The following is a 26,640-nucleotide window of genomic DNA, read 5'->3' as shown; positions in this document are numbered from 1 at the left end:
GTGCAGCAGGTCCAGATGTATACATGACACCTCTTGGTAGATAGCATCTTTCATTTTCGACAGATTGGATGGACAGGATTGATATACCAGAGATATTGAAATCCCCATAACCAGAAGTCTGCCGGTGTCAAATCTGGAGACAGGAGGCCATAGGAACCTGCAATGCCTGCTAACGATTTTCTCTTCCCTGAATATCTGTATCAGGAATAGCAATGTGACTAGTTGCTTCATCTTGCATAAACGTGATGGTAGAAAGCACATCTCTTTCATGCAAACATGGCATGACCTTCTTGCTCAGAAGTGTTAAATAACACTGCGCATTCACTGCAGTCGTTTTCTACTCATTTACTGGGCACGCCGTTTCAAAGAAAAAGGGTCCCATGATAAACAAACCTGTGAACCCACACCACACTGTCACTTTTGGGGAATGCAATGGTTTCTGTATATACTCATGTGGATTAAATGTCGCCCAGATGCGCCAGTTATGGGTATTAATGAGCCACGAAAGGAAAAATGAGCTTCATCTGTCCACAAGATGTTAGACTCAGGTGGGATTTTGTACAATTTTAAAGAATGCCCACCTTGCAAATGCTTCCCTCTGTATGGTATCAATTACTTGGAATTTAAAAACAATTTTATTTGGGGATGTAAATTACAATAGACTCAATCCAGCTGTGCCCTAGTCTAGCCATTCAGTAATGCAGCATTTTCCTTTAAAGGGTTTCCTTTAAAGATAGAAGAGAAAAACATGTCACTGCATGTCGGTGTGCAGAAGTTTATATTACTTAAATGGGCTTTTTCGATCAACTTCCACTATTACACGATTCTGGTAATCCAGCATGCCCTAATCCGATACACTCGCTAATCTGGCACATAATGTATTAGCAAAACATTTGCACAAATAAAAGAATTATGCTTACCTTGAGATTAGTTTCCAGTATGACAACTTTCCCACTCAGAGGCATGACTTGATCACATCTACCCGAATCAAAGAACAACGGAACTATCAATGGACTTTCTAAAAAAGAAATTCTATAATTAATATATCAGAAAAGAATTCAACATAGCTTTAAAACTTGGACGTACTTAGTGATTACTTAATTTCCCCAGAACATTTTTTACTGGTGAACCGTTAATATTAAAGGCATACTTCCAATTATAAAAAAAAAAATATACATCCAAATAACGTTTAGAACTCAGATAAGTCATTCATGTGTTACAAAGGGTTTTATAGTTATCAAAATATAGAAATTAGCTTTTATGCAAACACCTGGTGATCAAAAATCCAAAGAGAAAGGTGTTGCCCTGCCTCTCCTGAGACAACCAAAAAAAATTTCAGGTTTCTGAGAACAATATTTACAGCGGTATTTTACTTGAAAACAGCATAAATGAGAGAAAGTATTGCCTGTTACTTTTTGCTGTTCCACAATTTTTCTCCCTTTTTTCAATTTAAATATCTCAGCAAATTTGCACTTTATAATGTGGATGCCTCTTTGTTGGCGTCAGGAGAAACAGGGACAAATTTCTAATCGATTTTTTAAGGAAAGATGACCTTGTAAAAAGTTAATTTTTGTTTTAATAACTACACATCCTTTTGTAACATAAATGAGATGTATCTGTATTCTACACATTATTTGGATAATTTTTCTAATTGGGAGTGCACCTCTTGGATCAAAGGTTCGCCAGCGATGACATTGTCATTTGATCACTTTGATCAGTTCATTGTACGATTTCATTTGACCATTTTTGCTGCAACACCTATTTTCTGCACACGAGGATTAATTCAACTGGGACCTACAATTTATTACGATTCCCAACGGAAACCCTTTTTTATACTCGGACGTTGGTATGCTAACCCATCAGTATGGGAGTCCATGCTGGAAATTTTTTTATGTTGCCGTTTCTGTTGTACCCGTGTCAGGAAAGTTACAGACAAGGATGAACCAGTTATCGAACTTGTGACACCTGTAAACATCCTTTGGTATTTCATTTGAGTATCTTATCAACTTGGGCTACCGTGCCCCAAAATGCCACAAGAGGAATTAAGTAATCACCCTGTATATTGAATGTATAATTTTCTTTAAAGTCATACACAGCTTTACATCAATTTATAAACTTTCATGGCAAAGTTAAATGAAAAGTTGAAAATGAATTAAGAAAACTAATTCACAAAGTATGGATTCAAAATATGCTCTCACCTTCGAATTCTCCTTCTTGGAAAGTCTGGAACAAGATCAATATAGAATTAAAATTTGGTTTTGAAAATAGCTTGATTACATGTCACAAAATTAAAGAAATTTATGCTACCACCAACATGGCCCCCCACATCCTACAGCATGGCCTCTAGGCTGGGATCTTTGGTGGGTCACCCTGTCAGATGTTTCAAACATCCCAAAGTAGGGAATTTATTGGATGAAAAAACAAAAATGGTAAGAATCGCCCTATCAGCCCCACCCTTGTGGGGACTAAAAAAGGTAAATTGTTTTAGTTGACAAAGAACAATTTAATATTTTTCCACCCATGGGGGGGGGGGGGGGGGAGGACACCCTTTGCGATATTTTTTCTCGTGAATATTATGCACAAAAACAATTATAAACACATTGACTGTCTTTTGGTTGCGCCTTACCTGGTCCCTTACTCTCAAGGCAGATCTATGGTTTTATCGTATGCAACTATAGAAATTTTTGTGCCATTCTCCCATTCTAATTTTTCTAAACACTCATTCCACAAATTTGGTGCCTCTTCAAACTTGCTGCCCTGGGCCATAGCCTGTAACCCTGTAAATCAGTCTGTCCATCTTATGTTAGATTCTTAAAAAGGTACATGCATTGGAGACAACTGACAATTATACAAGCTAAAACATCAAAGAAACAAAGTGCCCAGAACAATTTCATATATGTGCAATTATTTTATTCAGTTAGTTTTTGCATTTAAATAAAATTGAAAATTCTTCAACTCAAGGGTCCCAACTTTTAACCATATGGATATTATTAGCTCCCATTAGCCATGATGCACACTTTGAGAACCACGGCCACAAGTACTTGATGTAAGGAAATACCACACATTCAGATGTAGGTCAGTGGTTTCCAACATGGGTGGGGGCTGGCATTGTTCTAGTTGGGTGGGGCAATCTTATTTTTTGGCCATTACACAGTAAATTAACAATGGGGAGGGGGGGCAGAGACATACGCAGGGATGTCAAATAAAATGGAGGTAAAAAAAAAAAAATTATATTTCTCCAAAAAAACTGAAAACATCGAAAATACTTTTTATGTGTAATTTTAACCAATTTTCGTTAATTTAAATGTAACAAAGGTCGATCCTGTGTAAGGCCCCAGAGAAGGGGGAAGGTTGTTGGGAAAAAATTTCAGGTCTCAACAATGATCTTAGCCTTGAGGGCTTCGCTGCAGGATGCAAGATCCATGGTTTAATGAAAAAAAGGTGGTTCGCGGACCTTACAGGGTCAGCTACCTCTTATGAAGGGGTCGCATAACGCGTTCCAGAACAAAGCAGAAGTTAGACTGAACATAATTATAGTAAACAGTATAACCTAGTTGGAATATATTGTGGCTTTTTCAAAAAAAAAGGTGGTCTTCGGACCTCTCTGGGTTTACAAGATGATACTAAGGGGCAGCGAGACGAGTTCCAGAGCGAAGTAGTCTTTGATTCCTTCGGTGCTTGACCAAAAACTCCTCGGGGGAAAATTCTAATTGAAAAACAGTGGACTAGTGGATGCACACATGAATCTGGGGAAAACTAGGTGTTTTTTCATATTATCTGGCTCTTAAGAGGGGGCCCGTATCGTGTCTTCTCGCCCCCCCCCGAAAGTTATTGGTATTATGCAAAAATAAGTACATTTCGTGGACCCCGGTTGCCCCAGCCTAGCTACAGGGGCGGCGATCGCTCTTCGCTTGATTAGATGAGTGCCATGGAGATCATAGACTAGTGTGGACAGAAGAAAAAACAAAAACAGAATAGCATACTAACAAGCAAATCGATCATGGCTCTTTGGAACTCCCCGCACGGACTCTCGTTGTACTTGTACTGCGGACATTTCACGTAGGCATCGGGCGATTTTCCCGACTCACCCGGAGACAATCCTCCGCTGACATTCTTATAAGCACCAGGGGAGGTCGGGGAGCTTTCGCTGATCGTGGCTTTGCGTACTCCTCCGGTGGCAGATTGAGCCCTCGCACTGGCATTGTACGGAATACTAACAGAAGACGAGTGTTTCCTCTGGTGAGGGACGAGAATGGCCGAAGGCGGCGACGTTGGGGCACTGCGATGACCACCACCAACACGTTCCGGGGATCTCCGCATGCCATCCTCTCCCTCAGGAGACGAAGCACCTTGTCCTGACGGTGGGCTCGTTTTGAAGCGATTCACGAAATTCACGATGCTAGCTCTAAGAGGATTGCTGCGGTGACGAGTCTTGGGTCTCACGGATGGTCCGGCGGCGGCCGAAGAGGCTCGAGATGGAGATCTCTGCGGAGGTTCGTTCGAAGGACCAGCCTCATTCGAAGGACCGGCCTCATCCGGCGAACGATTCGATGATGGTTGTGGTGGACTGCTTACTGACCTGCCTGCTGCTGCTCTGGGTGAAACGGATTTTTCTTCGGGAGTCTCGTGCGAATCGTCAGAACCGGGACTATCCGAATGTTGACCGGAAACACAAGGCATAAATTTCTTCATGGTGAATGACTAAATAAAAAATTCCCGCACAAATAAGATTCCGTGTAGTCCAAGCACACCAGGTGGATTAGTAAAGTAATAACGACACACGAGTCATCCACATTCACTCATCAGCTATCGTTATCCCAGCTTTTCAGCAGCGTATAATCTGATAAAACAGGAACATCGCCGGAAATATCCGCACAGATATGCAAATGACTCTATACACACACGATGTTACGTCATACACGTGACTTTTTTTTCACCCCATTTTTAAATTTCACGCTTTACGAATCCGATCGAAATTACGATTTGGAAGCTCTTCTCCACCTCAGATCGAGGATTGCGACAAATTCTGGAGCAAGACGAAAAATCGCGAAATTTTTTTCTGTTTTCTCTTATCACTATCTACGAGTAAGACAAGGAGGAGGGTGGAGAAATTTGCACTAATTTAGGTACGAGAAACAAACTGATAAAAAAAAATTGTGTTTACAAGAGTTCAGTGTTTACATTTGATATAATATACGATAGATCTTGTCACTACAGCTTTTGTAACATTAAGAGCTTGTTCAAAGCAAATAATAATAATAAAAAAAACACAAATCTCTTGAAATCAAAACCGACACCAAATCTGGGGTTCCCTTTATGGAAAATAAATATCTGATGATTTTTCAAAATCATAATTCGTTGAAAATGCTTCAAAGTTGATAGTTAAGCCCGCAACAGAAAACTATTGGTGAGTCGATGGCCTCCTGGAACGTTACTATCATTACGACGAGATACTCGAGACATCAACCACGGTTTGCATGTGCATACGATTATTTAACCAACATAATTTTCTTATCCTTCAAAATATGGATTAGCCCCGATTCCTATTTTAAGAATATTTCGAAAAACAGCTATAAATGCCCTTCTTAGCATAGAGGTTTTTGACCTGGGGTCCTCAGAGAGATTTCAGTGGTTACGTGAGCTTTGGATAAGAAGGCAGTTAACTCATTTTCTTAGTTTGCTATACGTATCTGAAGCGGTCCGTGGACACAAAAGGTTAAGAACCTCTTGCTTTAAAAGAACAATAACTTAGGATTTGAAGAACTAAAAGCTTTTTAGCACACACACACCTTACATCAGAAAAGTTGGCTCAATGCGTGACCACCAACATGATTCCCCCCATCTTGTAGCAAGACTCCCCCCCCCCCAGGCTGAGATCTTTGGTGGAAGGCCCCCTCCCAGATACGCTAGAGCCCTGTCAACCCTCAACCCCACTCTTGCGAAGGGCCACGGCCACCTCATAATTTTTAAAATGTGATGTTCGAATGGTCGAACAGCAACTACATCAGTTTGGAAGCGACGAATTAAGATGGTGGAAGGCTGTCAGGAGCAATCAGACCAAATAACAGAGATATATATGCTCATTCAGGCATCAAAATTTTCTCAATTTCCCACTTCCAGTTTGGAGGACAAATGGCAGCACTTCCTGATCACGCAACATGCACATGTCTCAAACGTGCACGTATACTGTCAGAGATCGCCAACATAAATCTTCCACGTATTAAACAACTCATTGGGGCAGTGGTTCTTAACCTTGTTAGAAGCTTGTTGTTTACTTAGCTTGTTGTTTTTACATTGTTATATGTTGAATATTATTGTGTAAAGAGGTTCGTGTGACTTTCATCTTACTGGCACAGGTGAAACCTCTGGCCCTCATCTTATTGGCGTATTGGGACAAAGGGTTCATGGAACACAAAAGGTTCAGAACCCTCCATGATGAGGCTTCATCAGGGAATATTTACGACGTGTATGTGTGGTCATAGTAGTGGTAATAACACCAGGCTGAGATAATAATAGTGAGTTTTCTCTAAAAATTAACACGCTTTCAAAAAAAATTGATATTATTTCAAACAAAAATTTCGGTGTCGTACCTCAGACCTTTTCCTCAGGCTGTGGTGGAGCGGATGCAGATGGTCAAGGGGCAATTCCAGGGACCGATGGGTCGTAATCATCGGGTGACGGCGCCTATCGGACGGGTCTACCGAATATCGGCGCTTGAAGGCACCTGCAAAAGAAATCGGGAGCGGATAAATAATAGATAAACGTAACATTAAATACAGGGTGTCTCGTAAAGTCGTAAATACTATTATAATAAAAATTTGAACATCATTGTCGCACCACGGTCATTTTCTGCAAACGAGGGCTAATTTTAGACCGGGACCTACAATTTATTGCCGATTCCGAACCGGCAGGCTTGTTTTTATATTCACCGAGAGGTTGATGCGCTAACCCCTCGATGTGGGACTCCCTGCGGTATAGCAATCTTTGCTGTGGTCATGTCGCCGTTTCTGTTGTACGCCTATGTCAGGAAGACGAACCGGGTATCGAACTCGCGACACCTCTAAACATCCTTTGGTACTTTAGGTGAGCATCTTATCGACCTGGGCTACCACGCCCCTCATAAAAATTGAAGGAATTGCCATATTTATTTGAATGCGGTTTGTAAAAAGGTTTTATCGTCATGAAGGTTTTTTTTTGGTACAGAAAAAAAAGTTCAAATTTTTGTCGATAGTGGGCGTAGAAAATTAGTGACCGGACCTGAACATTTCTCCAATCTATTCTGTGTTTCGAAACGTTGGTAAAACTTCAGTCGGCAATTCGTGACTGAGGTAAAAACCACTTCACCAATAGTGATTTATCCACCAATGTCGACATCACAATGAAAACCTTGTGTAAGCGCCAGTAACAGGAAAATTCGGAAATGAGCTGTTAGTCGTATACCTGCATTTTATAGGACTCTGATTTGCGTATTCCCATAGATTTATTTTCGTAAACCCCTGCCTATCGACAAAAATTTGAACAAAAAAAATTATCTATTTGTTCCAAAAAAATCCCTCTCTTCGTGAGAATAAAACTAAATCAAATATACCAATTCCTTCAATTTTTATGAATTTAAAAATGATTTACGAATGTATAGGTCATCCTGTATATATCACAGCAGTCTTCCAAATTTTTCTGGCTCATCACCCTCAATCTTTTTGAGAAAAAAATTTGCTCCCCTGAACCAATAACAACTCCAGAATCCCGTGTTATATCAAAACAATTTTATCGACCTCTTCCCCCAATCCATTAAGGGGCGATATCGCCCACTTTGAGGAATGAAAGGTTTCACACGGCCGGATGCAAATCTTTCTACTCTACCAGGATAACCTGTCAACTCTATTTCACTGCAAAAATGCATAATTATTCGATTCATTCTGAAATATTAAAAAAAAATTATTCAAAATGATTTAATTTATAAAAATCATTCAGAAAAAAATAATTATTATTTAGGCCACTAACGAAACCCTAATAATACCCTTGAAAAAAATGATCAAGGTTATTATAAAAAATATCAGTGATAGTTTTTAGAACGCCAAGTGTTTCTCTAAACACGACCGTAAAGCGCGCATCTCGCTGATGATAACAACGACTAACGGAAGTGATGCGCAGATAATAAATAGATAACAAATATCTCTCTCTCCAACACACACCATTTAAGGTCAAGCAATAAAAATAAATAAATAAATAAAAAGACGATGTATTCACTTTAGTGATGGTTTGAAAACAACATCCCAAACCACTAAATCATTATGATGATGGCGGTAATATCGTAATCAAAAATTATATCCATCCCGAGCAATGAATCAGTAGCGCCAGATTTTTTCCGCAATTTAACTATTCCACCAATGTCCGCACATACGCTATCTAGATGCGTGATTCACGCGTCAAAATTCAATTTCAATTGAATTTGACACTCCTCCAAATTTCGTTGAGGAGTGAAAATACTCCTGCAAATTGTAAGTAATTAATTTAATTATAAAATCACCTATGTAAATTTAAAGAATATTTAACCGCTTAACAGTTTTGCCCGAACACCGCTAGGGTTCTACGAAATGGGAATTCCCCGATTTCCTTATTATTTTTTATTTAGACTGTTTTTCTACGCCAATCTACTGATTTCCCGGCAATTTTTTTTTCAAGCTTTAGTTTGCAGTTTCGAGCTGTCTCTCCCCCCCCCCCCCATTGGAATAAAGTATCTGAACACGCAGGGCACGGTAGCCCGGTCGATAAAATACTCGCCTAAAGTACCAAAGGATGGTTAGAGGTGTCGCGAGTTCGATACCCGGTTCGTCCGTGTCAAAAAACTTTCCTGACACAGGGGTGAAATGGCGACTTGACCGCAGCAAAAAATTGCTACTGCAGGGAGTCCCCCATCGAGGGGTTAGCGCACCAACCGCTCGATGAGAATAAAAAAAAACAAGCCTTCCGTTCGGAATCGGCATTAAATTGTAGGTCCCGGTCTAAAATTAGCCGCCGTATGCAGAAAATGACCGTGGTGCGACGAAAATGATCAATGATCTGAGCACGCAGACCTACATTATGAGCCTCTGTGGTGGTCGAGTGCTCATAGTGACTGTGACGGACCCGGGTTTGAACCCCACCATCTGTGTTTTCCGTGGTTCCCAACTTCGAGGCACAAATGTGAGCCGATCTCCCTGTTAAAAAGTCTCGACGCAGAGAGCAACAGGCATATGTATATATACAATGGTATACTATTCAATCATTACACTTCGTGCATAGTTAGGAAAATTGGTGGCAGATGGCAGCACTACACATAACAAACATTACACAGAAACAAACTCCACGATAGGTTAACTACACGCACACATATACATTCCAGCATGTACCAATTCGTTAGAAGTTCCGCAGAGGAATATGAACGAGGGGCATGTCTGGTTTAGTAGTAGACCTATATTATGATACCTACTGACATAGCATGAAAATTCAAGCATTTGCCATCTTCACTTCAAAATATGGAGCACGGATGGCAACACGAAACAAGCATAACTCTAACAACAAAATACGTTAGAGCCATGCATATACAGTCAATTCGCGCGGTAATTCAAACTCCGATAGCTCAAATATCTGTTTTAAGTCGAAGTTTTCACTCAGCTCCAGGACCTTTTTCCGCATTTCAGTCAAGTGTTGAAATTTCCCCTTAACTCGAAATTTTCTTCCTTTTTTTGAGAATCAGAAAAATTTAAAAAGTAGCATTTAGCAATAGAATTTATTTAGCAGATTCATTTGTCTGCTTGCAAAATGTGAATGATTTTCTCACAAAAGAAGAGGAAAATAGTCAAAAATCACTGTTCATATTTTGACAAAAAATAATCTTGCGTACACTTTATTTATGATTCGTTTCATTAATACGAATATCATGTATGCGTCCGTTTCCATAATGCAATATGTACGTCTAGTTTATTTCTAAAAATATTTTCATTCAACAATAAAACATGATTAAATTAGAATAACTTATCTTTCCCAATTTCTTCATCTCCAGTGGTTTGACATGTTTTACTAATACGATATTCATAAAAAGCGCTGTTATTTTAATAAATTTTTCTTTTTTCCTCTCTGAAAGAATAATTTCCGATAACTCTCTCGAAGTTTTTGTCGGCTGCTGCACATTCGACTTATCGAGATTTCACTGTACATACACTCACACAACACGTTTTTACATCTACCGATTCGCTAGAAATTCCCCAGAGGAATTCGTACGAGGTATATGTTCGGTTAAAAGTAAGTCGTAGTGTTTCGGGCTGTTTTTGAATACAAAATTTGTTTATCAAAAATGTGTTTATTTTTTGGACACGATATGTGGCATAAAAACCAAAAACAAAAAACTGCTAAGTGGTTAAACAGTTATTTCTTTGTTTTTCATAAAAAAAAGTACATCTCTTTTTACAGAAATGTTCCCTTAAAATTTTGGAGAGGAGTGCAATTACTCTTCAAAATTATTTTCTCGGGTAACACTGTATTATTCCTACATAGGCTGCAATGGGCACAAGGTCGAAATGAAAACCAAAAAATTCATTACAAAATGTATTTAAATTTTCTTAGCTTAATTTTGTTGCATCCGATATTGAATTTCTACTAATGAAGCAAGTTAACATAATTCAGTTGAAAAAAATTAATGTTTGAGATCAGTCATAGGTACATATTCATTCATCTCGCCGAACAATGATACGTAGTTGTTTTAACGATTTCCCTGGCGAAAATGGTTGTTGAAACGATTTTCCTAACATTGGTTGTTCGAAGGATTTTATCCAAACAATGGTTTTAATAATTTTATCACAACAATGGTTGTTTGAATAATTCTATCACAACTATGGTTGTTAGAATAATTCTATCATAACAATAGTTGTTAGAATAATTCCATCACAACAATGGTTGTTTGAACAATTTTACCACAACAATGGTTGTTAGAATAATTCTATCATAACAATGGGTGTTAGAATAATTCCATCACAACAATGGTTGTTTGAACAATTTTATCACAACAATGATTGTTTGAATGATTCTCATGACAATTATAGTAGTTTCAAAGATTTTTCAGGCAACAATGTTTCTGTGAACGATTTTGCAGGCAGCAATAGTATTCAAACAATTTTCCTGCTACATGTTTGTTGAACGATTTTCTTGGAAATAATGGTCCGAACTATTTTTGCAACAATGTGTCGTGTCATCATTCGAATCAACGATCAACGTCTGACTATGATTTTCATGTATGTTTACACGATTCACGTTTTCTTTAGTTGATGCTAGTCATAAAAAAATTGATAGAAATTTCTGATATCATTGGATTGATTCAATACAGTTAAAATTTATGTGTGAAAAAATGAGACCATGAACGGTCGAGTAATCAATTAGAGATAGATAATGATGACAAAAAAAGGTAAACTTACTCCCTGGAGTAGAACTAGTTTTCTGAAAAAGAAGAAAAGGGATTAAATCAATTTGCCGTGAATAATAATCATTTATAAGTCAATATAGTATATATCAATATAATATATATCAAAGCTTGCAATTATAGAGATATGTTTCTAATGATGTCAAGACATCACCTCAGACGCTATTTAAATGGAGAAGGTAATTTCTGACGAATTTACGAAATTTTAATTTTCATACGGTTCCTATAAATTATGTTTATTTAGGCCAGGATTACACTTAAAAATTAATAAAATATCTTCTACAAAACGTGAAAGCATATTTACGCTTATTGGTTGCATGTTTCAAGTTTAAAAAAAAAATTGGCAAACTTTTATAGTGTAATTGCACTATAAAAGTTTTTGGAAAGTTCTTTTATAAAACTTGAAAAATGCAACCGATAAACGTATCGATTATATTCGAGCGAATTTAGCCAATAGGCTTATTGGTTGTGTTTTCAAATTTTGTAAAACATCTTTTATCAAATTCTTATAGGCTAATCCCGGCCTAACGCGGGTAAGATAGGAAATTCAGAAAAAAAAAAAAATAATAACCAACTCTTCCAGCAGTAAAATAATTTTTTACTGAATGAAACTGAAGGAAATTGCCAGTTGCGAGGGCAAAAAAGTTCGCCAGACGCACACTGAGGTCAAGAAGGTCATATTGTCTATCTGGTGTAATCACTGTGTAATAATCTTCTATGACTTTCTTCCGAAAAGATAATTCCTGATTGTTCTTCTTTCTTCCTGTATCCTTTCTTCTATACAATAAATTTCTGACAGGGTGGTGTTCCACACCTAATATTATGTATCCTCAAATAAAATCTCAACAAAATCCTATTTCTATTTAGCAAATAGAAATGTAGTGTAATAGAAGTGTGAATAGAAGAGAATAGTCCCTTAAGAGGTCTAAGAAGTGACTTCATACCCATTCCAATCATAAATTTCCCATTTTTTTCCAACTTGGGAGCAAGTACAAAATTCTGTGTATGAAATATGAATTAAAAACATGTAAATACACGGTTACGTGACGGGCTCAGTACCGTAAAATATATTAAGATGGGGAAGAAATACTTCATATTTGCACTTACCTTGGTTCTCTGATCGATGGAAATGGAATTGGACCTATTTCGGAAGATATCCATCATCTTGGACATGGGACCACTTTTGGATTCGGAGCCGGATCTGGAGCGAGACCAGTTATCTGAGGACGAGGAGCTGGTCTTTGAGTCCGAGGTGACATCGTGGTGGCTGCTGTTGAAGAATGAGTTCTTTAATGTGCTCAGTAAAGTGGGCTTTTTACCCTTGCTGTCCGATTTAGATCGGGGACGGAAATTATCCAAGAACGCGGCTCGACGTGGAGAACTAGTGCCTGAGCGAACAATTAAAATACAGAATGGTATAAATTAGGCATAGATGAACACGGGGGGGGGGGGTGAATACGCAAAAATAATTGAACATAAAAAATTATGTATTTACTTGACAACACGTCGTCGCCCGACTGCCGGCGCATTCTACCCGATACCAAGGGTGCTGGACTCAGGCGAGAGGTTCCACCCGATAAGGACCTCATGCGGACCCTCGGGGGAGGTGAACTGAACTCTTCGTTGACATTGACTGTTTCTATCCCGTTCCGATCTTGAGAGGCGATGAATTTGCTTCCACCATTGCTGTTGATGTTATTGGATTTTTGTTGTTGCTGGACATTGGTTTCCACATACTCGGCAACGATCTTCGGAACCAGAAGGTTCTGAAAACAATGCAAGACCAGGCAAAATTAGTCTGTGTGATGGCACTTGAAACATCTTTAAAACTCATTTTAAGATGCATATCACTCTGTAACAAAAGCTGAGAAGGCCCGTGCCTGTTTCTCGCGTGGCCGAATGGGCCCCCACAAGTAGTTTTCGGGGCCCCAAAAGTGGCATTTCTTTCAATATATATTTTAGTTTTTTACAAAAATATTAAAAATATTTTTAATTATTGTTAATATATCATAATAATAGCACTTTGTTTTTTTTTTGGGGGGGGGGGGAGCATGGGTGCTCTGCGCCCATTCTCCCGTCTTCTCCAGTATACGCCTCTGCTTTAAAGAACTCTATATATATATGGGGGGGGGCACAATAAGTCATATTTTCCCAGGGCTTGAACTTGAGGAAAAGGCCCCGGAAAAAGACACCTTTTTTCGGAGGTCACCAAAGACTCCATCGCGATTTATTAATTGTGTGTGTGTGTGTGGTTTTGTTGATCAGGAGCAGCAAGGAAATTCAGACATTTGCCATTTTCACTTCAAAATGTGAAAGTTGATGACAGCACAAGCAAATTACAAAACAAGCATAACATTGACATCATGAATAAGAGCCGCGCATATGAACACACACACAACACATTCCAGCATGCATCGATTCGTCCGAAATTCCCCAGAGGAATTTTTACGAGGTGCGTGTACGTTAAGTAGTAGTAGTTACTTGATTCCAATGAGCGTGTTCAAAAACCCCACACCCTATCGAAATTACGCTTTAATTCACCTCATAAATAAACTTTTACATAATAGTGTATAAAAGTTTTTTTTCTGGTTAAATATATTTTTAATTTGAAAAATTGCGGAAATTTTTTGAAATTAGTTTTTGCCATCGTTATTTGCGACCTGATCTGTCTTCTATCAGAAAAAATACTCTGGAAGCTTCAGATCATTATTTCTTTAATTACAACAAGAGAAATAGCCGTGGCCATGTCATTATGAAACGGGGGGAGGGGTATATGAATAATGCTCACATAATTTGATACGCGTCATTCTCTTCAAGTATGTTTGACTCAATTTCGGTCTCTTTCGGAAGTAATTAGCTGTCGCAATCATTCGGGAAAAGCAGTTGCAAGGCATAACAGCAGATTTTGACAGAAACAAAAAAAGACGAACTTAAATTATAAGACAAGGGTACCCCCACTTTCTACGGGGGGGGGGGGGAACTTCATTGGTTCGAAAATGAGCCAGGGGCCATTTGAGCGATCTGAAACAGCGCCATCCCGGGTCACTTAAATGATATGGAAATGTTCCGCCGTTCTCACTTTAGTGATTTGTAAATGAGCGGTGGGTCACTCAAGTTATCTAGGAATGTGCTGCGGACCACGTAAGTGAAGTGGAACTGCACCACTGGCCACTTCAGTAAAACGTGCCGCGGTCTGCTTGAGATGTCTAGAAATGTGCCGCGGGTCACTAAATTGATACGGCACTACATCACCGGTCACTTCAGGGATCTGGTAACTTAAGTGACATGGAATTATGCCACGGGTCACTTGAACAATTTCGAACTGTGCCGCGGGTGTAATCTGGAAATGTGCCGCTGGTTACTTATGTGATGCGGAAATGCACCACGGGCCACTTGAATGATCTCGAACTGGGCCATAGGTGTGATCTGGAAATGTGCCCTGAGTCATTAAGTGATCTATAAATGTGCCGCGGCCGCTTGAATGATTTGGAACTGTGGCGTGGGTCACTTGAGTGATCTGGTAATGAGCCGTTTAGTTCATTTCTGTAAAATTAGGTTTGAGGTAACAGGCCACATCAGATGACTCCGAGGGCCATATTTGTCCCGCTGGTCATAGGTTGAGCGCGTATGTTACAATACGTACACCATACAGTAAAACTCGGTTATAACGGCATTGAAAATTCCACGAAATTTCATCGTTGCAATCGACGTTGACGTTTGTTAAATACTTGTTTGATGAAAAACATAAGCAGAGAATACTGGGCATATGAACTCGTTATTTCTTTGTGATTAGGATGACCATATTTTGATCGAGAAAAATACGGGAAATTAAGATAATTAATACCGGACACATCGCCGACTCTCGTCAAATATGTGACCAAACAGCGGTGAAACTGCCGAATATTGCTTATAAAAAATCCTTGAAGAGAGAGAAATACAATGATACAGCAAGTTTGCTAAAATGTATCTAAGGGGGAAAAAATGCTTTTCATAAATATGTGAGATGAATATTTATAGCCATATTCATTATAACACAATTTATAAATAATGCTAATTACATTCATTCTCTGATTTTAGTAGAGATTAGGTATAAGGTAAGTAAGTAAGTATAGTAAGTAAAATATTAGTTAAGTAAGTTATATATAGAAATTTATTTTTAAAAAATTTATTTCTGTTGAGGAAATCATGGGGAAAAAATTGCAGATAAAAAATCAGGATAAAATTTCGAAAAATTTCATTTTTGGAAAGTCATGAAGAACCAAATTTTTTATTAAACAAATTTTAAAAAATACTCTGACACTCATTAGAGCCTCTAGTTTTCAAAAATGTTCATTTTATACAAACAACTAAATGAAAATTAATTGAAATTTTTTGAAACAAAGCGTTGCGCAAATGGAACGTCAGTCAATAATGGGTTAATTAATTTATATCAAAATTTAATTAATTGGAAAGATACATTAATTAAAAAGGAAAACACGTAGAATTGCTGCTCAGTTTCTTGAAATTTCTCAAATATGTTATTTAAGTAAACAGTCATCAAAAACATGAAAATTGTGCTATTTGGTCAAGAATAATTCCTTAAATTATTTGAAAAGCTGCCAAAAATGGATAAATCTCAGCAATTTATTTCGAATACGTCATTGAAATGAAAACAAAAATAAAGAAAAATTTGTTGTTTATATCCGAGATGATTGCTTCTCATCGACGTTAAAAGCGAGGTTCATTCGCAGGGAATCAGTCCGGACAGCCAATCATTGACGTTATAACTAAGGTATTGTTACAACCGGGTTTGACCGTAATTACAGAATTAATCAGGACATTTCGTGAAACTTTCAAATGTTCTATTACATCCGAATTCGATCAAAAACAAATGCTGAGATAAGCAAAAAGCCTTCCAAGAAAAGAAAAATTCTCAAGAGCTCAATTTAAAAAATGGTTTGGAATTCAACCATTTAAGTAAATTAATTTCACAGGGTTTTTTCTTTTTATTATCACACAGCAACCCGAAAAAGATTACTAATCAGACGCCGCGCACATAAAGCTACAAGGATATAATAAAAGTTTATCTGTCATTTATAGAAAACAAATAACCCACAAAGGACATAAAAAGAAGAAAGAAACTCTTTTCACAAACGGAAAAGGATATATAAAAATTAACACACGTGAAATTTTCCAAACATGATAAAACTTTTTATTATCATTTTTACATGGTTCATTTATATGCGATTGTACGTATCCTTCTCATAATGCGATTATGAGAATTACACAATTATATACATCTCCTCTAAACACTTATTATAGATATTCTCGGTGCATAATTTTATTCTTACCTCGATTGTATATTTTATACAGTCGAGCACACCCTAGAACAGTTTACATTAAAATAAATGTAAAAGGATATATCGTGCTCAAAATACATAGAAAAATTTAAACCTCCATGATCACATGTATATTATTTGAATATTGCCTATACAGCAAATACATGGTCAAAAGAAACACCGATTACGCCAATTTTTTGTATTAATTTTTTTCGGTATTTTTAAAAATGTGTCTTTTACTGTTACTTCAACACAAAATACGCGGCTATATATGAATACAATATTTTTTATCTAGAAAGAATTGATTCCATGTCATTTTTTGAGAACTGCTAAAATTTGACAACCAAGTCAAACTGTATATTTTACCCTTAATTGACTATTTTTGCTGATTAAAAAAAATCCACTCTAACTAATTAAATTGCGATGTTGATGGATTGTTTCAGTTAAAAATATGCTACCAGCCATGGTCAGTGCCGTCTTAACTCATGTGCCCCCCCGGGCACGGCCCGGGGGCCTCAAGAGAAGAGGTGCCTCACAAAAATGAGATCCGGTTGAAATTTTCTAGGATTTACCAGGTAGGGCCTCTGCAAAACCACTTGGCCCGGGGCCCCATGATACTCTTAAGACGATTCTGGCCATGGTCCTCACAAGGGTGGGACTGACAGGGCCCGAGACGATTGCCATTATCTTTTGTTTTTTCACGCTATAAATTAACTATAGAGGGCCCTTGAAAAGTTTGGCCTGGGGCATCGAAAAAAGGGCCATGTTAACAGCACCAATTTACATCCGTTTTTGTAAGAAAAAATTCAATACGTCTTTACGGGGGCGAACTATAGAGGTTTAAGAGGCAATCTCCTGCCTTTTTTCAACATGGTAAAAAAATTTTCTTATGTGGAAATATTTTTTATTAAAAATATTATTTATCCATTGATTTATTTAAAATTTTTACCAGTTATATTTGATTGTATATCCTATCCTATGTGCCAGTACAAAATTTTACATACCTCCAATACTTGATTGTTTACAAATTTTCAAAAAATACATTAAAAACAGCTTGCATGCATGATAAAATGCATGGAATCAATACAATTGAATAAAAAATGATTCAAAATAAAGAAAACTGTTCAGTGTTCATAAAATGATGAAAAAGATAGATTTTATCCACTCAATCTTACTTAAAATTAAACTTTAAATTTAAAAAAAGTTCAAAAAGTTTTGCAAGTATTTATGAATGGATTTCAAATCTTTTTTGTCATTTTATGAACTGAATGGTTTCCTTTATTTTGATTCATTTTTTTATTCAATTACATTTATTTCATGCTTCCGCATGCGCGCAAGCTGTTTTTAATGCGTTTCTTTTTAATTGAAAATTTGTAAAAAATTAAATATTGCATATAAGTAAAATTTTGTACTGTCACATAGAATAACATACACAATCAAATATAAGTGGCAAAAATGCGAAATACAGATATGTATAAATCAATGGACGAATATTATTTTTAATAATATTTCTACATAAGAAAGTTTTTTTACCATGTTAGACGGTAACGGACCCCTTAAAATAACTACAACATGAATTTTCCAGATTTTTCATTCCGGAATTTGACTAAATCATAGAAATTTATTCAGAAAGAACCAAATAGAAGAACCAAAACTAACCTTCGCTCCGACGGGCATTGTCCCAGTTAAGAATCAGTAAATCAGTTTGGACTGATCCAAACACACAAATATATTTTAAAATAGCACTTTTTCTATTCACTGTGAGTGATTCATAGGAAAAAAAAATCAACATTCAATGCTGCTATTCACAAATTTTCGAGTTATTTTTCACCATAATTTTCACAACATTGGAGGCCACCGGGAGATACAAAGGTTGCAGCCAGTTTCTGGAGCATCACACCTCATCAGTGTGTAAGTGTGTGTTGCCACACGGGCTCCCTAAAATAAACCCATCCCTCATTTAAGATTTTCTTTCCTTAAAGTTCTTCAGAGAGAAAAACTTTGAAGCAACACTACGTTTCCGTTATAACACACAAACTCGCACACATACAAATATTTCTCTCAACTTCATTCAGAGAATGCTGCCAAAAACTAAACTTTGCCTCTATAAATAAAGTTTTACTCCAGAGAAATAGATTTGTATGTAGTATATAATTATATACATACAAGTATATATACACACACACCCAGCATTTACAAAATAAAGTGATACCTCAGCTAACGAAGATAATTCGTTCCGGAATCGCGTTCGTAAGCCGAAATCTTCGCTAGCCGAAACGCGACTTCCCATAGATTTCTATGGAAAATCGTTTAATTCGTTCCAGGTACTGCCCAAAATTTAGAGATAACATTTGTAAAACCCGAAGCGAAGGAACGCTGCAAAAAGATAAAAACTAACCGAAGGCTGAAATGAACAGATTCAAAATTGGATAAATAAAAATTGACAGGAAGATCGTTTTATTTTACACTATGTACACAACCAACACCAGCTTTAGTCTACTAAACGCTTTAGTCTGCTAACTCAGTCTACTAAAGCTGGTGTTGATACAACCCAATCGAGTAAGTAGGCGTCCTCATCTATTTGTGATTTGGTCGGCTCATCCCTGTATTTGAAACAGTAAAACCTGCTAGTTTAGACACCTTTGTATCCTGGACGTCTCTCTACATTAGACTGTTTTGAATGGAACCGACCATAATCGGTTCCATTAATCCTATATCACAGTGTGTCCACAATGCAGTACATTAACCCCTTCGTGTACAAGCTGTTGGCGATAAATTTGATTGATCTGTATTACGCTTATAGGTGATAAATATGGTAGCCTTATTCGCACGTTAAAAAAAAAAGAAAAAGGGAAAGAAAGAAAAAAAAGCAATAAGGGTGGAGAGGAACACTACAGACAGTACATAATTAGATAAGAGCTTTACAGAAAGAGATAAGAGATGTACAGTACCTTTCTTTTCGCCTTCACTTACGTGTTCTTTTTATCACTTCCATGTACAGTATATAATAGAAGGATTAGTTCTGAGAAAGATACACCTATTATATATATGTGGGAGGCGGTTGAATGCCATGGAGAACGAGGAGGGGAAAAACGCTGAGGAGAACAGAAGGGGGGGGGGTGCGAAACACACACGTAACTTCATAGGATTACAATAAGCTTCACGATGAGGAAAAAAAAGAGGTTGAAGAAACAGCCTTATTATAATGATTAGACATGTTATATTGTATTTTCATTTATATATTTACGATTACGATATATGTTAATATGTTAGATTACTCATTGTGAGAGTCATAATCACGGTTATATAATTAAATTACTTATTGCGCATATCAGTTAGTACATTACAAACCATACATATACATGTATCTCTACCCATCTACACTTATATGCACAAACAAAGCCATATACATCCCATTATCATTTTACAATTTTTTCTCTCTCTTTCAGCTCACAATGCAGCTGTTTTATATTTGCGAGTGCATCTATATTAACGAAAATTTTCGTTAGCCACATCTGTATTCGTTAGCCGAGGCAAAAAAAACACGAAAAAAGTCTTCGTTAGCCGAAAACTTCGTAAGCCGATGCATTCGTTAGCCGAGGTATCACTGTATATATATATTTCTAACATACAAGCAGGAAGTTAAAGCAAACGGTTAGTTAGTGAAGAGAAAAATACCCCAGTTCTTTTAAATAGACCACAATTTAAGAAAGAATGCGGATTTTTTTTTTAATTACAATTTTTTTCTTCTAAAATTGGTGTAAATTTCCTATTTTAATGCACTTGAATCATGAAATATAAATATGAGATGGCGTGAGTAGGTGAAAACATCTACAAGATGCTTAAAGTTACAAGATGTTGTAGTTAAGATCTTTTTATGAGATAACGTTTAGCAATACATGTACTCATCACGAATTCTTTCAAGTCATGGCGTCCGCTATCCCAAGGCATGCAGCCAGCTTTAAATTGGCTCGAATCGCAATGCATTAAGAAATATGTTTTTACAGAAACTACACAAAATTTTTCTTTCTTTAAAAAAAAGATCAACCGTCTCTATTCTACAAAATTTGTTGAAATGATGAATGACACCTTGATTCATCCATCAATATACAGTACGGTCAATTCGAGTTACGACTGATTTGCGAATAATCCAACTTAAGGTACCCGATTACGTTGAAAATGTCATTTTGGAAGAAAATATCGATTTCAATTTTTTTTATCAAAGCTATATTTTTCAAGTCATCTTGAAAAAAGGTCCCGGCGGAGACAAGATGACTTTTCTTTCCGAGTTCACCTCAGCATAATATCCAGAAAATACCTGTTTCCTTGAGGCCTTGTTTTGTTTATATAATGCTTAGAAATGAAGTTACGCACAGCTAGTGTTGCGTTTTTACATACAAGTAAAGCAGTGAATAAAAACTTTAACCGCGTCTTACGAAGAATGCTATTTTTTTGGCATTTTATTTGAGTTTGAAAAACGATTTATAAAAATCTATTCGTTATATCATTACGAAATGTTAATATATAATAATACTAATTGCCTAATCTACTCTATATTGCCTACGTTATGAACTAAGGTCTGTCGTATGTATTTGTTTAACTACAGGTTTTATATAGACGATAATGTAGGAAGAAATTTCCAAAAATTGAGTGTAACTCATGAGCATATCTAACATTAATGCCTCCTGCCAGCCCTGATTGTATCAACCAGGGCTGGCAGGAGGCATTAGGCAACGAGGCGACTATCTTGGGTGGCATTTATTATGATTGTGTTTTAATTTTCAGAGTTTTTTACACATCAAAATCATTTTAAAGATAAAGCGGGAATGGATAAGCTCAGGTAAATATACTTCCAGTGTTGAAATGCTATTCAATGCTTAATTAATCTCAACACACTTCCTTGCTTGCACTTCCATAAAGGGTCACCTATCTCTAGAGAAGCTGGTTCCTAAAAAAAATCAGGTTCCTTCTCTTTTTGTTATAAGAATCTTTTCGCTCTTTACCAACATTTTTCTAATTGCGTTTCCTTTCTTTTTATAGTCTCGAATAGCCCCAGTTTGGATTCCTTGTTCATCTTCCGACAAATGCCTATTTCAGCCGACACCATAATACAAGAATCTCTACTGTTTGGCTCCAGAATGTTCTATGACTGCCCATTTCTGTATACCTACATCTCTTCTCTATACCAGGGTAAAGTTTCTCGCGAAACCGTTGATAGTTATAAGGCTGACCCGCGGAGCTCTTAATGATAATGAGGCTGTTCTACAGAACTCAAACAAATTTTTGCATGATTAATCCAAAAAAAACTGTGTCCTTACTTCCGTCCCAACAACACCATATAGCCCTAGGGCTAAATAAAAGGGCCTAGGCAGCACCTTTTAATTTACATATAAATATATATAATTATATGAGTATGAAATCAAACATCTATCCTCAATGGTTTAAGGGAGCACTATGAGCCCTACAAGGGTAGGGCTGGCTCTAGCGCAGGGCCCCGGGACAAACCTCATTGTTTTTTTACAGTATAAATTCACTATAGAAGAGGACCCACCAAAGATCTCAGTCCTGGGCATAGACTAAAGATATGATATTATTCTTACTCTGATGTTCGTAGTGTCTTGTATTTTTAATAAATAAATTAAATTTTGTCTTTGGATTCAGAATAAATATTAATTCATTTAAAATTTTCATGTTCGCATTCATCACTCGCAAAAGTGCATTTGCGATACTTGATTGAATAAGATTTTTTTTTTTCAAATTGGTTTTAGTAAATATTACGTAGAGTTTTAATGCGTTATATGATAAATACGTGCTAGAGCTTAACTAGTCCTTTGAAGTGCCGGGCTTTTTTCCAAAACACGTGCATTTACTACTGTGAGTGCCACCCTCTCGCTTCAAAGAAGAGTTATTAAATTGATTTGATATATTTACTCTCATCAGGACGTTTTTATTTATGAAATTCTCTCGCGATATCTTAAATCATCAACATTACCCCCCCCCCATCCACAGGGGGGGGGGGGGTCCGTAAACAACAATTTGGAAATCACTGTAACAAGATAATTAAAGGTGAAGAAAGAAAACATGTGCACATAGTCGTATCTTAAGGGCTGCAAAATATTATTCGCCTCAGGAGGCTAAATTTCTTGCACTGATCCTGCATACTGTCCTTTAAATTTTGGTTCATAACCTGTACCATTACTAGTTGAATATATTGTGAAAAGAACAAAACCTTCCATTCATAGAATTTTTTGCAATCCTGTTTGTAATATTGCATGAATATTGCTTAAAATTTGACATAAAAATGGCATTTCCATATAAAATTATACAGGTTATCCAAAATTTATTAGTGTTTACACCATTTTAGGGACACTTTCTATGTAAAAATAATAAAATTCACTCCAGTACTATTTTATATAAAAGTGGCAAGAAAAGTAGTCGGATACCTTAAATTACAATAATTGTTTGTTAAGATGCGGGTAAATTAGCAGCTGGACGTATCACTATATTCAATTAGCTATGACAGTGTGTCCCAAAGTGGGAAATATCGCCCCCTGGTGGGCGATGGAATTGTCTGGGGGTGGGGGGCGATAGAAGCTACGGGTATAACATAGGATCCTATGGGTTCGCTTGAGTTGAGAGAAAAAAAAAATTTCTGAAGAAGGGAGCGATGGAACAAAAAGTTTGAGTAACTATGAGCTATAAGCTGTATCACTTTACGAGGTGCATGTGCGGTCATGTAGTACATGTATGTACAACATGGTTATTTAAATTTAATTTGCACATAAACGTAATTTTCGAAAAACAATAAAGATAGACATCTAAATTTAGAAGCGGAAAATACAAATACAAATACAACGCCACAACAGGCAAATTGCCCAACGAGGTGGCTGACTTAAGAACATCATGGATCCCCGAGCCCCTACCTACTACTGCTACACCACACATCCACCCCGCCCCCCGCGGAACCCCCCAACGAATCGGTACATGCGTGAATGTGCGTGTACGTGTAGTGCAACCTGACGTAAAGTTTTGTTTCTGTGTAATGTTTGTTATGTGTAGTGCTGTCATCTGCCCCCAGTTTTACTAACTATGAGTGAAGTGTTATGGTTGAATGAGTTACCGTTGTAGGACTGTTGCTCTCTGTGGCGAGACTTTTTAACGGGGAGATCGGCTCGCATTTGCGCCTTGAAGTTGGGAACCACAGAAAACCAACTTCAGCCGACCACCACTGTGGGGTTCGAACCCGGATCCTCGCATCACGAGTCCGGCACTATAACCACTCGACCACCACAGCGGCGTGGCAATATATTCGTTTCGAACATTTTATTTGTGATTTTATATTAAACTAGGGGGCACCACGGTGAAGATATTCACTAAAAAATGAAAATAAAAAATCTTCCCTCGTGTAAAAAAGCCAGGACTTCTGTATACTGGAGTGGGAGCATTTAGGTCTGGACATTTGGTAGACCGTGACACCAGAATTTTTCGCTATCTGGTAAATTGACAGCAAACGTTGCAAGAAAAACAACAAATGAAATCATATAAGAGATTCATTTCGAGATGAAACCTATCAGATGCCTTTTCCTACAAACCCTCGAATATATTGTACTTGGCCGGAATATGCTCTTGTAAAAAGTTCTGTCACTCACAGAGAAAGGCTCCAAAAGTGCCCTAGGGTTTGAGTCCTACACGTTGTACAGATCTCTTTTTTTCTACATCATTTAGTCAACTGTCGCATACGCTAACGAGTGTCGCAAATAATCTCCGTACTGCTTCACGTCCAGGGCCGTAACTAGGATTTTTGCCACGCCCACAGCTTTAAAATTCGATAATTTTGTAATGGCGTTCTTTGTTCCCACCTAAAACTGCCGCCCGGCGCAGTTGCCCCCCCCCGCCCCCCAGTTACGGCCGTTTCGCATCATGTCCCTACTTTATGCAGCAGTAACCGCGGGTATTTTGGAATTTTGAACACTTGACGCAACATGTATGCCATATTCTGTATTTTGTGCTGTCTATTTGCCTTCTTGTGGCCTGCAAGGCATTCTCCCTCCCTCCAATTGTATTGTAATACCCACTGGTCACTGGTTCCCATTGAATATTTTCTATTTTGATGCAACATATACAACACTTAACTATGAATATCATGCACATATATTCCGATGGAGCCTACAGAACTCCTGGTGGGAATAAAAAGAGACACAAGGCCCACCTAACAGAAAAGAGGCCAAGGGCTCTATAAACAGACTAAGACTCATCATGGGAATAAGGGCCAGGAGGCCCTGCATGTGAGCAGAAGGATAGGATGGGACCAGGCCGATTAAAGACAACACCCATGCAGCCCCAGCGAGGGGCCCTGTATGTGAACCGATATGGGATGCCGGCCGGTATCTTGTGAGCTTAGCCATATGTCGCCATAGTGGTGGTCGGCTGAAGTTGGTTTTCTGTGGTTCCCAACTTCAAGGCGCGAATGCGAGCCGATCTCCCCGTTAAAAAGTCTCGCCACAGAGAGCAACAGACCTACAAATAGCACAAATGTAATTCAATCATAACACATCACTCACTTCACTTCTGAAATGTAGATGGCGGCACTGAAAAATCAAACAACACTACATACGCATTCAGAATGTTAGGTACACACACAGTTACACCTCCGGCACAACTCGCTATGTAGTAAATCACCTATAAAATGGTGATAGACCTGAGTTGTGCTCGGTTTGAAAGAAAGAAAGAAATTAGTCATATAAGTCTCTATAAACAACAGACTCTGAACACTCGTGAACTCGATGTGGCTGGATTCCAGTATACAATTGATACTGACCCCGACATGTGATCAATCGCAGGGGGCGCCATATAAAAGTGATGTTCACTCTGCTGCAACTTCTTCCCCCATAATGTGTGCCCGGTGGGGCCGCCTCCACTGATGATATCATTTTGGGCTAAGCCTTGCAGGGCTCTGTGATGTTTATGTGAATGTGATTTAATTGTCATCATTTTCTGTTACTTTTTTAAAAAATTTTCTCACTTTTCTCTTCTCTTGTTCCCTTGATTAACCGGCCGGACTACCGACTAGACTTTTTTCCGGCACGACCACGCCCTCCGCGGCACTGAGCTTACATTGCTAATGCGACAGAGCCTGGTCGTGCTCGGTTTGTTCAGTTCAGCCTTTTCCCGCAACGGGCCCTATGAAGGAAAATACTTTTATGTATTCATTGCAATTAATGATTTGGGATTTAGAGCGGTTTTACTTGAATTGAATTTTTTTTCCACATTCTTTGAGTCTTACCCGTGTCACTCGAACTGGGTTCGGGTAACTAACTGATAAGTAGAATATTTGTCATTAGACGATTTATTTAACTTTTTTTATGATAAGAAGAATTGATTTTGCTTCTCACCTCAGAGGCCAAATTGATTTTTTTAATTGATATAACGCACGATAAATTAAACTGTGAAAAAAGACTTCAATTTTTTTTAATGCACTTTTTCCAAAACATATTCCACAGTTAAGGGGGGTTAAAACCGAACAAGATGCAAATTTACTAATATGTGATGGAAGAGACACAGCCCTAATGACATATTTAATACCGTATTTCCACGAGAGCACAAAATGAGCAAATCCCATCAAATTCCCAATGACTTTTCCCAAAATTGTTTATCGTCTCCCCAATTATAGATTTCCGTGTCTTCTAAAAAAAAGGCGTCATCAAGAAAGAAAGAAATGAAAAAAAGGACCTCAATAAAGATCTCTTAATTGACTGCGCTGCCATTGATTTAAATCAATTTCCTTAGTCCCAATTTACTCGAAGACGAATAAATAGACAGTAGCAATAATTTCAAGTACATAAAGATAAGGAAAAAGTAATGACGAACTAC

At 37.6% G+C, this 26,640-nt stretch overlaps 1 protein-coding gene across 5 annotated transcripts in view; it reads right to left on the bottom strand.

Annotated features, from left to right (window-relative positions):
- LOC149078450 (uncharacterized) overlaps positions 1-26,640 on the bottom strand; it is a 151,078-nt gene that overhangs the window by 30,486 nt on the left and 93,952 nt on the right. For 3 of the 5 annotated variants that reach the window (XM_089240553.1, XM_089240552.1, XM_089240551.1), the window contains exons 3-8: positions 12,948-13,218; positions 12,560-12,840; positions 11,448-11,469; positions 6,591-6,724; positions 2,199-2,223; positions 921-1,018 (exon numbers count right to left, since the gene is read on the bottom strand). In XM_089240553.1, coding sequence (XP_089096679.1) covers positions 921-1,018; positions 2,199-2,223; positions 6,591-6,724; positions 11,448-11,469; positions 12,560-12,840; positions 12,948-13,218 — 831 coding nt within the window. Of the gene's footprint in view, positions 1-920; positions 1,019-2,198; positions 2,224-3,987; positions 4,902-6,590; positions 6,725-11,447; positions 11,470-12,559; positions 12,841-12,947; positions 13,219-18,429; positions 18,533-26,640 lie in introns of those variants that run through there. The other 2 variants (XM_089240554.1, XM_089240555.1) reach the window with 2 other exon arrangements.

The sequence above is a fragment of the Pholcus phalangioides genome, unplaced genomic scaffold, assembly GCF_987345545.1.
Source record: "Pholcus phalangioides strain wild (caught in Gottingen) unplaced genomic scaffold, Ppha-v1.0 ptg000013l_1, whole genome shotgun sequence".
Lineage (NCBI taxonomy): Eukaryota > Metazoa > Arthropoda > Arachnida > Araneae > Pholcidae > Pholcus > Pholcus phalangioides.
Note: the sequence above shows the minus strand (reverse complement) of the source record. Positions and strands in the feature narration are given on the sequence as shown.